The 12,104-nt window shown below is 44.3% G+C and overlaps 1 protein-coding gene across 1 annotated transcript; it reads left to right on the top strand.

Moving 5' to 3' along the window:
* Positions 1 to 11,091: 11,091 nt before the first annotated feature.
* Positions 11,092 to 11,773, top strand: PHALS_07355 (uncharacterized protein; the record flags this gene model as incomplete). The annotated part of the gene is made up of 2 exons (XM_024720806.1): positions 11,092 to 11,392; positions 11,469 to 11,773. 2 exons carry the CDS (start codon positions 11,092 to 11,094, stop codon positions 11,771 to 11,773), a joined length of 606 nt encoding a protein of 201 aa, XP_024585968.1.
* Between the last annotated feature and the right edge of the window lie 331 nt (positions 11,774 to 12,104).

The following is a 12,104-nucleotide window of genomic DNA, read 5'->3' as shown; positions in this document are numbered from 1 at the left end:
CGCACGACTGTGGAAAAGATGTCGTAAAAGTATGTTTGTGCATACGCCCGATGGGGCCTGAACAACTGCGTCACAAGACGATTAAATGTTGCTGATGCATTTGATGGCCCTTGAGTCATCACCAGCCGCTCCCAGAGCATCCTGCTCAGAGTACTCACCACTATCAGCGGAATGTCTCTCGTTCTCATGAGCAATTGGTAATAGCCATCAACAAAGTCGGAAGTTTTTGGAACACCATGAGCCATGGATTGGTTGAAGGTTGAAGAGCTTTAGTACCAAGCTCACGTCTCCTGGTGTAGCTTTAATGAGTCATACACTAACCTCTACTAGGAAGAAGAAGCGCTATTAGCGCGGGCAATGGACCGGGACGGGCAATGTGCTGGATATCGGAGTATACGAGTTGTCGAGCACCGGAAATGTATCGGGCAAGAGTCCCGAGCATGGCTCACGGGATGAACGTGGAGTGTGGCACGTAACTCACTGAACACTGCTCAAGTAACGAAATAGTTGCTGCATGCCATGAGTGGCATGGTCGGCGAAGGGCCGAGGCATCAGAGTGAGGCCCCAGTGATACACATGAATTGGTACGTAAACCACTCAGCAGTGCTCAAGAATTGCTGCATGCCAAGAGTGGCAAGGTCGGACGAGGTCCGAGGCATCTTGAGCAAAGCCCTTCAGATGCGCGTGGAGTGGCACGTTATCCTCTGGACAAAGACTGCGGAAATAGCAGCTTTTCGTCGGATGCTGTTGATAACAGGGCTCCGATGGAGCAAGGAGTTGAAACACTGGACGACGCTGAGTGCGTCGTCCCACTAGTCTCGATGAGACGTAAAGTCTCGATCTAGAGGAGACGGTGATGCCGTATGTTATATGCAAGACGCAGGGCGTCGACCCTGACCCAGGAAGTGCTTACTGTAGGCGATAGCGCACAGCTATGTAACCTTGTCAACAGTATGACGGGAGACGAAGACGGTAACGTCACCTTCGAGGCTATTCCCGCCGTGGATGCTCTTCTTGGGCTGGACGAGATGTCCTTCGAAGAGTTTGGCGGTGCCTTGAAGCCATGTGATTTGGCCGCGGTAGTCATTATATGACCGAACGAGGAGAATAACTTGTCGTCGCTTCGAGATGAAGCTGTCCTGGAAGACATAAAGAGGTTGCTGAACGCACGAAGCGGATCGTCGATCCTAAAAAATCTTTTGGATCCTTTGATAAGAGAATATGAAGACGTCCTCTCCCAAGACTCACCATCGGTCCTACCTCCGGGCCGAGGTGTGCGTCATGAGATCGACCTGGTTCCGGGATTCAAATACTGCGTAACACGCCAATGGACCCTGCCCAAAGATCAGTGTGACGTCATTGACACCTTTTTCGCGCGAAGCACGACACAGGAATGGTGCGTGGGAGTAAGTCTCCCCATTCGACACCATTGAACAGTGCAGGTGTATTTTAAAGTCCATGTGACATGACCTGCCACCCCCACAGCATCCCGCTTAGAGTCTCTTCGCAGTGAACGATTTGTCGATGCTGCTTTAAAGACTGGTAAAATCCATCAACTAGGTGGAGGGCACTGAGCAAAGTGCAGCCGACCATGGTCTACTGTTTGATAAATCGGTGCTCAATCTAGAATCATGACCTCATTAAGCATATAATAAGCATACTTTATTCGCCACTTGCCGTGAGGTTCTCCAACACAATAAGACTGAACGTTGGCACCGAGTGAGAAGATTTATTCTCTTATCAAAGCCTCTACGTGTTTTGCACAGAGAATGCGTCAATGATACTACACGGCTCTCATTGAAGTGTCGCACAATAGTCGCGTCACGTAAAGAAAGTTAATTTCATTACGCACTCCGCGGACCATTCATGACGGATTGCGTCGTGATACATCTTTAACAAATGATAGAAGAAATCCGTTGGATTTTTGAGTATAGCTTTTCTGTCATCGGGGTAAGTGTTCTGCGTGTGCCCTATATGACAGATTTATTTGTGACGGATGAAGAGCTTGGCTTCTTCTCTTGAGCCAATCGTATCATTCCTGTCACTTCACCGCCGTGCAAATCATTGCACATAAATATGCGTGGTAACTCCTTCAACTTTATAGAGCTTCTGTAGCAGTGAGGGTAGTAATACAACCCCTAGGACTACTTTGGTCTCTCCATTCACAAGTGAATGATCGTTCTTGCCACTTACTCGTGAAGCTTCACCGCTCCGTAGGGTTGGCATTCCACACGAAATCATGACTCAACAGTATCAAGACATAAATGAATCATCCTTCTTAACTTCAGCATCTGGCCCTTTTCTCGCGATAATTGTCGCCCATTAACATTGTAGATTGTTGACATAAACATTCCGCGCTTCGTGAGATTGTGAAAAATCATGACTGATTGAGAAGATTCGAGCGAACATATATACGTGCGACTGTCGAAGACAATAGAAATTGCGCGGATGCATTGAAATTATTATACACAGGAATAGCAACCGTGCCTTTTACCATGAGGGCACCGGTAAAAGGCTCGAATGTAAGGTCAGATCTTCAAGTTAAGAATGAGGACTTTGACATTCTAGTTAGAGCTGTTCAGGGTGCTTGGCATCAGATTAAAAATGTTAAGCGTATGGCGAGGGGCATGCGCGAGTAGAATTGTGGAGAATATGTCCCGGAGCGCGAATAGACCTTAGTGCCGGGACGATTCGAACCCACTTATCATTACATTATGATTTGGTGAGCTCCTTAGGGCGTTTTACACTGCCGCGAAGTGTAATCGTCTTAGAAAAAAAGGGCATTCGAACAATTTCGCCTTGATGCTATCAGACTGGCTAAACTTCTTAACATAACAGGTCGTTTTATTTCAATATTGGGTCCGCGATAGAAGCTGAGATACAGGGTGTCAGAAGCAACACGCCAAGGCCATAGACGGCCGTTGCAAACATGAAAATGTATAAGGCAATCGTTTTTTTAATGCAGACTACCTGTACATGCAACTTTAGTACTAAGTCGCGACCGCGCTACGTCGGACCATTCATGGTCGAATAAATCGGGATTAACGAGCATGCTTAATATTTTGAAGGTGAATCAAACGACGAATTTTAGATCGAAACGGTGTGTCGCAACAAGAGATTTGCCTCTGTGGCGGTTAAACCCTCCATACGCTCAGAGAGCCTCACGCTGGCAAGATGCGATGCGTTGACTTGGTCGACTGGTACGGGGAAGTTTGAGAAGATTTGCTATGGTGAACTAGTGAATTAATCCTCGTGGTTTAAAAAGCTGTAGAACAATCCAGCCGGAAGATCTTCTTTGCGAATTGATTTCGGTAAGCGACGTCTATACTTGGCGCTGAAAAGTTTTTTTATGAATGAGTAAGGTGCAGATTGGGGCCTTAATGTTGATACCGGTGTTTAGATAATGGTCTGAGTTGTGGTCCACAAACTATTTGAGATCAACATTGCAACGGTATTTGTCCGTAGTTTCCCTTTACTAAAACCCCGAAATATGTGAGGTGGTCACGCTGTTGTGGTCTGGATCTCAATCAAGTCAATTAACTGAATCAGCATTCCACGTTGATCCTCCCTCCAAAAAGTACCATACCACACACACAAACGTGCTGACGTCTATTTAACTTCGCTATTACGAGGGGGTCCCAAAGTCATAGCCAAAGTAAATTCTTTTTCGTAGTTGTGTTTGGAGTCCTAGATGTAAATGAAGTCGAAGGGTATAGTGCAATGTCATGGGATTAGTTAAATAATTGTAGAATATCAAATCACTTAAATCGCCGAATCATCTTTCATAGCCGATTGTTTGTTGTGAGAAGACGTAAAGCAGTTGATATTGCGTTGATTAATGCTGCCAGTTTAACATTCGTTGGCTTCAAAGCAACTTTTGCAAACTGCGGAACTGCAACTTAATGTAAGCATGAGTGTGGTAACTGTCAAACCGTCGGGATAGTTGCTATTTTAGTGTTGTATAGCTCTTTGCTCCGGTGAAGCTATAGAGCACGTAAAACACAACAGCGGAATAATATCTTTATAGCAACAACCATGTAGAGCTTAGTTGCCTGATTCGTAAGCTGATAGACATCTGCAAGTTTGACCAAGGTACAATGAGATGTTCGTATAATAAAGTCATCGAAAGGCCAAAGGTAATGGCTTTTGGGTAACAAGCCGATGGCAATTCCAAAACACATGCTTGGCGGCTTTGATGTATGTATGCGCATGGTTGACACGTTGGCTTTCGTTAGCTCTTATCGAGCTTCAAGTGCATTATGTGCAGAGAAAACTTATTTTAAAAACAAACCGAAAGGACATAACGATCCCGAGTATATTTGCAGACGACATATTAGGGGTGCCGTAAAGTCACTCGGAGGCTTGTACATATATGTGATTTTCCAAGTAGCTTTACAAACTCATGTTTTTTCTGTATCAAAAACAAAACATCCATCGAGACTCCATACAAAAATTTGGCTCTACACGAGAAATTTAAAGAACCACAGCAAACTTTTCCAGAGAGCACTGGGATTTGATAGAGCGCATTGCTTTTCATTATGAGCTGACAAGCAAAGAAGAAATCGAGACCAAGATCGGCAGAGATGCTAAAACACCACAATCCACCGCGGCAGAAAGACGATAAGATGGAGACCAACAGCAGGAATGCACAACGAAGAAATAATGTTTGCACAATAAGAGTAGCAGCCGACCCTTGAACGGTTAACGCACTAATACGTTCGTCACGTTGTCAGCAGCTGAGATATCATGTCACATACGTTTGTGGTGCTTAAAGACATGCTACAGCGTAATGTGTAGGTGAGAGAAAAAACGGCTGGGAGTGGAATGAAGAGCAATGACTTATAAAAACGGCGTTGCAACAAGCTCAGGTGCTCCAGTCGCTGATTATAACAAATAACTTATTGTGGCAACAAAGCTCGACGGAAAACGTAATGACCGAAAGTTAGCGTTTTGTCCAAGAATGTGAGTCTAAATGAATGCAACTGGTCAGCTTGTAAAGCAGAATTGTATGCAATCAAGCTCGCGTTGAGCAAACGGAGACATTATATTCATGGAAGTCACTTCGATATTCTCACGGATTACCTGGCGTTCCAGCAGTTTTTTATATCGCACTCAAGGTGATGTGATAGCTTGAATGTATCCGTCAATTCAAATTTACGCTACAACACAGACCAGGCAAGTAATTGTGGTGAACGGTGCATTGTCAAGGCCGCCAATGACTCCAGCACATTTTAAGATAAGAACACTATAATTGCAACAATTAGTGCTTGAGTGATGGGAATATTATCAGCGGCATCACGTCAATGCCGCGGCTATAAAGCACGGCGGAGATGGATGAAAAGATGTAAGAAATTATCTTTGAAACAGAACGAATCTAAGGTTTGCAGCTTAGGCGAAAATTGCAGCGGGGCTGCTCTAGATCTTTGCTTAGAAAAAGCTAAGCTCAGGTCACCAGTCTAACGAATTTACAAGAACCACTACAACTGTAGCGGATCGCAACCCGCTACCTCCAAGAGTACTTGTAGCCTTCACCAGGGTAATGACACTCTTCCGTTCAAAAATTAAAACAATTTTTAACTGTTTTAGTTGCGGCAGAGCCGCCGAAATCTGAAACCTTAGGTTTTGTATTAAATATAGTAAGATAGAGTAGTACCTAATTCATATAGTAATACCTAATTTATGTAGTAAAACCTTATTAATATGCATTACCACTGGAAATCCTGCCACGTAGTGGCTTCAGGTTACGGTGAAGCCACACCATTGTGAGAGTATACCAACTTGTGTAATCGACACCTATGTTACTGTCACACCTTCTTGTGTGACCCGCCCTTTTGTACAAAGGTATGTTACTTCGTTGCACTACCCCCCATCAAAATTGTAAATACCCACAATTTACATATAACTGTCGCCTCATACGAGGCTCGCGTGTCTGAGACATTGTTACGTCCATAGGACCATTTAGGACATTCACCGCTCAATGATCCCTGTGTCAATGACACGCGAAAAACCCAGCCTAGCTAGGCAAAACCCTTCTTGTTCTTATGCACGGGTTCAACTCCGGGCAGTACGTCTGCGGCTTCACTGAAAGCCCATCCTTAGCCCTCGGCCCCCGCGCGTCAAAATCCGCGCCCGTCCGGGCGATGAAGTCCCTCGTCAAGGATTCGTATTGAAGTTCTCTACGACTCGGATACTCAATTCCCAGCATGGAAAGACGAGAAGGATGAAATGCGCCAACGTCACGACGTGAGCCCAGCTCGAACCTTGCGGACACCGTGTCCGTTCTCCGACCTCTTGGTTTTCGGGAGAAGTGATGTTATTACCAATCGCCAAGTCGAGACACAGGAGCATCAATTGGAGACTATCCACAGGGCGGCTCTAAATGCTTGCATCCACGGGCGGTACTAGACCCTCGTGAGGAGTACGGCTTTCGCTCGGTGGGTCCCGCTACTGAAGCGAAAGACGCGATCACTAGATCGTTAGGCGCCAACGTAGTCGGGCCTTTGACCACTAAACAAGCTGAGCTTAAGCAGCGGAAAGCTCTCCAAGCTCGCGTTTTGGTACCACAAATGATCCCAATGGATCAGTACCGCGCTCGACTTCGCGCTCAAAGTGGGGGCACTCCTGTACCCGCAATGCGGACTAGTACTGTGGTGCTCGACTCGGCGAAACCGCTGCGAATGGTGAGGGGCTCTTTGAGCGATGGGTACAGCGGCACCAGAAAATTTTCTCGCTGTTTAACTTAACTTACAGGAAAGCCACTGGGAAGTTGACGAACGCGTTGAGCGCCATCTCCGATTTGATTTTTCCAAACTCAAGGCGCAACGCCGTCTTCCTGCGTATTGTCGCTCTGCGACATATGGAACATCCCATAACGCTCCCGCAAGCTCCGTAGTACCTCACACGGGTGAGTCTACGACCACAGCATCTCAGGTTCATAGCCTGAGCGCAGATCATGGCCCTCCGGCTTCCCGAGCTACCGCCGAGAAGGGTGGGCCGCACGACGACACGGAGCGTCATGATACTTCTGATTATAAGCGTCCACGACATCGAGGCAGTCTTGCCAAAGTGGTATCTCAAACTCCCACAAGATCTCGGAGTTTGGGTATTCCCGCCACTTTACAAGACATTGGGTTCGACCCTGTCGACGACGTCAACCCACAATGGTAGTGGACGCAACCATTCTCATCGAGAAGAGTCGGCGGCGGACCACGATGACTTGGTCGATCGCTGTCTGATAACTCGCGATGTCCTTCAAGCTTTGTGGACAAAGTTCGTCATCATTGGCATTCTGCCGAGCATCTTTCTGAGATAACCTTCCTCTGTGCGGAAGACCTCGAGAGTCTGGGTCTGCGCAGTACTTTGTATAACCAACCATATTGTTCTGAAGATCATCTTTTCTAGTAATTGTCGTTTGTTCCGGAATGGTGACGGCGTTTAGCACATTATAAGCGCGAACGATAGCCACTTGCCGTTCGGCTTCCGGACACAAAACGTGAGTTGATGATACAGCTATTCACGTCACACCATGGCCAGGCCCAAAGCTAAATCTTAATGATTTGTTTGCCATAGTAATGCAATGCCCGGGGTTGGATGTGGGATTCCCTTGTGAGCGGCGATCAAGTGTGTATACCTCAAAACTATTCTCTTTCCTCGACAAATTTGTTTTTGGCGCCGTCAAAATCCCTGGCCTGGATTAAATCATCTGGATGGAGGACATGCGAGCACACTCCGCGAAGATAAAGTTCATTTTTGAATTGTTCTGTATCAAAAATGTTTAAAGATTTGACTTGGTCTGACCAACATACTGCACAAGTATACTACAAACTACACCAACATGGCACGAATTCCCACCACTCATCTTTATCAGGAAATCGAAGGGTTCTGGGTGCGGCTGAAGCGTTGGCCTTAAAGAATGAAAGAAAGTCTCACGCGTGCCTCGATTTGCATTGCATGCTTCAAATTGACCATTTTATGCCGTCTGTGATGCTTCTACTTTTTCCACAGACTGTGCTTTACTCCAAGCAGATAATGGTGTGTATTCGCGTTCAAGCTGTGCCATTTCAAAGCAGTCGAGAATACCTACTTTGTATATGTCAAGAAGCTCCTAGCAAGGAATTATAATCACGTCAAGCACAGAGTGTCCCCAAGCCGTTCATATTCTGTTCAGATCATACGGTGCGCAGCATCGTTGTCATGACCGTTCTAACAGATTATAACAAGACTGTTAACTTCGCCGATTGATCAAGCGATAGCGTACGGGTCAGACGCAGCATGTGCTGCGCTGAGGAAGGTATTGGAAAGCAATGCAGTCAGGATTTAAGAAGTCGCTTTACTGAAGTGCGCGGTGGCACCGTGCACTTCTGAGCTTTATGCCAGGGCCTGCTGCATTAATCGCTCATCGACATGATTGTCACGTTTGGTGTTGCCGCACGGTGAGATATTCAAGGGCAGAACACTGTTCAAGATACATGGTACCACTCTGCGTGGCTTCATCGAGAAAAATTCATACTCCTCGGCAATCATTACGTGTTGGTAGACCAACATGCATAGGTGGGTGGACACGTATGTGCGCACGTGTCTACGGGGTAAACGCTTGCTGCATGCGTCGGCGACTTCGGCTAGTCTCTCGGTTCCGCCAGAGTGTTGGTGATCCCTTCAGTATGAAGTACATCTCGGCCTTCCAAAGACGCGTTTTACAAATTTTGGTATTTGTGAACTTTGTGAAACATCCGAGCAAGATGGCTTGTCTCATCAAGTCGGAGCTTCCGCTGTGCGAAGCGCATGGCAACACGGTTGCAAAACAAATCCTCGTTAACAAACGCTCCAAAGTTGGATTCGTACGCTTCACCTATAAGTGGAGCCGAATGCATCTAAAGTAGGGGAAATAAAAAATCTACCAGATAAATATAAAAATAAAAATCATACTTAGTGTAAACTACATCGAGTATAGTAACGTATATATTTACATGAGTACATAATTGTGATGTCAACAACAGTGTAAGAATACATCAAGTGCGCATTAAGAGAAATGACATATGAGAATATCGTTACCTCTTGTGAACATGGCAATACTAGGAGATAATCTCTAATGTGAAGATAATTTGCCAAACAACCGTAAGATTACGCCTCATCACAGGTTTTGTTGTAATGACTTATGACCCACAATTTTGCAAACCCGCGCCTACCAACCTGTTTCTTTAGCTAGGCAGTTGCCTGCTGTGACAGAATACAACTCTTCTTAGTTCTTCCACGCTTCTTTAAAATTTGGGAGGCTTGCAATCACGTGCTGGCAAATAATCCTTGATTGTAAGTGATAGAATAGGTTCGCTATATGCTGCTGCAAATGTTTATGTCCTCCATGAAGGGTGATATTACCTTCCAGCATCATCAATTTCATCAGCATGTCTCAATGCGATGTGTGCATGAGCACATGGAGCAGCGATGTCTTTTGAAAGTCCACACAAACAGCAATTGATGGTTAAATGGCAAGTGTATGAACCATAATTGCTTTTAGCAAATAGGTCAATCGGGTGATGGTGGGGGCTGTCAAACAATTGATTGTGTGTTCAAACTTCACCTGCGAAATTTAATGGGGTTTGTCTAAATTGCTCTGTGGTTTAAGGCAGCATGTCTTCGCAGCGGGCTGCCGTAGCTCTTCTGCTTTGAGGAAGCTTGGTTAAAGTCGGTGACCTTCGTTCTATACTTAGATCTTGTACGAGTGTAGCGGATCGCAATCCACTTACTCCAAATGTAACTACAACCTTATCCCAAGGTTAATTAACTCTCTGTGTAAAAAGTAATTTGTATTTCTCGGTTTTATATGCGGCAAGGCCGCCTGTATCTTAATCTATAGGTTCTCCAATCTATACAGTAAAACCTAATATAATGAATAGCTACTGGCTGTTTCAGCCACGTACTGAATTCATGTTTAAGTGTAGCCACACCATCGTGTGGTCACACCATCTTGTGTGACCCACACCCTTCCTATCAGGGCCCGTTACATTTTCCCCCAGACATGACGTCCCCTCACTGTAATAGCCTAGTTTGTGATGCATTTTTTATCCCATTAATGTTCGGATGCATACATTTGTATATATTTTCGTAGCTATACCCAAAGTAGTATACACTTGGTGTAGTTTTTTATTTCAAATATGTGGTATAATGTTTCTATTTTTCTACTTTTCTGGTCGAATTTTTTATTTTACCGGAAAAAATATATACGTCTTACAGTATCTCATAGCAAAATTGTTTTGGTGCATCTCTGTATCGCAAACCTCTTCAAAACGGATTTCACCATCACCAAATGCTAATACTTTGTTACTTGTGACTTTTCGCAATTACACAAAAAGTGGTGACTTTCGTACAGACATCCACTAAATTTTGAGCCATTGCGCAACAATAGTACAGTACACCGTTGTAGTACGAAGTGAGGATTTTACTTTTTACTTTCAAATAGCAGAGTGCGTTGTTTACGACAGCTTTTTGTTACATGACTTTGAATATAAACACATGTGCTAAAAAACAGGTGAGTGGGAATTTGACTGCGGAAAATAATTTCCCAAGTTGGAGTTTGTGGAAGTCTAGAATAACATTCGTCTCGCTCAAAAAGTACACAAAGTGGATAAAGTGTGTATTATGATAAATTTAGCTTTTTAAATTACATAGGTCACTGATTAGTGGTATTGATACCACGTCGTTTTAAGATATGGCTATCCTGCATAAATTATTGACTGACCTCATTCGATTTTTTCGTAATTCACCGGATAATTTTCCTAGAATCAGTTCTGGCTGCAGATGAATTATAAGAAATCACGGGACAGCAGACGGCTGGATCAAACAAAGACAGCACCCATTAAAGTGTCCAGACAACGACAATGTTTGGCCAGATCAAATGTGCGGATAAGCTTACTCTAGCGTTGTTCCGTAAGCAATTTTGACTCTGGTGAGCAGCGAAAATGATGCCAAAAACGAACCTAGTTTTATGTACCTTTAATTATACAGTAGAAATTTTGAGTGACGGGCTTCGTATACAGATAATTCGTCGATGGCAGATCAGATCACCGTCTCTATAGCGTATACAAGTCGACATGCATGCCCGTGGACGTCTCAAATAGGCAGTTGCTACCCACTTCATTTTTAAATTTGACGTTTTTGCCACAAAACACTGTGAATATGCCGCTGTTGGTGTTGACATTTATCGTGACTCTGGCCATCGTGCAAAAGTGTGATGCGTTTCCTTCCTCTACTAACTCTGAAAAGTCACGAGTTACATTGCCGATAACCGAGGACATCGAAGACTCGGCAAATGTACCTGCAGGGCTGTCCATTGGATGGAGAGCCCAAGACAGCCAGCATCGCCGACTAGAGCCGTCAGATCACGCTCAATCAAAAGGTACAATTTCTCAAAACATTTATTTGTCGATTTGGAACGTCTAACTTTGGCAGCTGCGGGCAATTTGTTTCATTAGTTGAGGAGGATACAACTGGTGTTAAGAATGATATTAGTGATCAAGTTCGGCTGGAATCGACGGATCTCAGTGCACTCGAGGCTGAAGTTTTGAAACTTTATCGGGACATACATCCCGAAAACCCCGAGGTTTTACATTTACTTCCGGACGAAGTTGATTTGATAAAATATGTTCGAGCGACATATTCATTTAATCATGAGCTTCCATCCCGTGAGCTTCCATCTCGTGAGCTTCCATTTCATAAAAGACTATGGGCGATGTTGACGATACTCTTTAAAACACCCGCTAGGGTTACATCCAGGTAAGGTAAGGTTCTGTGCTGTGTATAAAGCGAAAAGACTCAGCTCTATAGGTTGTATTTCTGGCACATGAATGTAATTAGTTCTCAACTTTGGACCTTACAAATACTCTATGCGTCTGTGTGACATACATTAGTTGACTCTCATTTATTTTAGTTGGTGATTGGGAAATCCCCGATAGGTTTCTCAGGTTATCTGGACTTTCTTATCATTCAAAAACTATGGACTTATTTTAAATTTTATACAATGTTATATTCATTGTAAATAACATAAAGACTTGAGAGAATAAAAAAAATGCCTCAACTTTTGCCATATATAAAAAAAATATCCCAACTTC

This window comes from Plasmopara halstedii (assembly GCF_900000015.1).
Source record: "Plasmopara halstedii genome assembly, contig: Scaffold_3109, whole genome shotgun sequence".
Taxonomy (NCBI): domain Eukaryota; phylum Oomycota; class Peronosporomycetes; order Peronosporales; family Peronosporaceae; genus Plasmopara; species Plasmopara halstedii.
The sequence above is the reverse complement of the archived record's forward strand: the minus strand, read 5'-3'. Positions and strand labels throughout refer to the sequence as shown.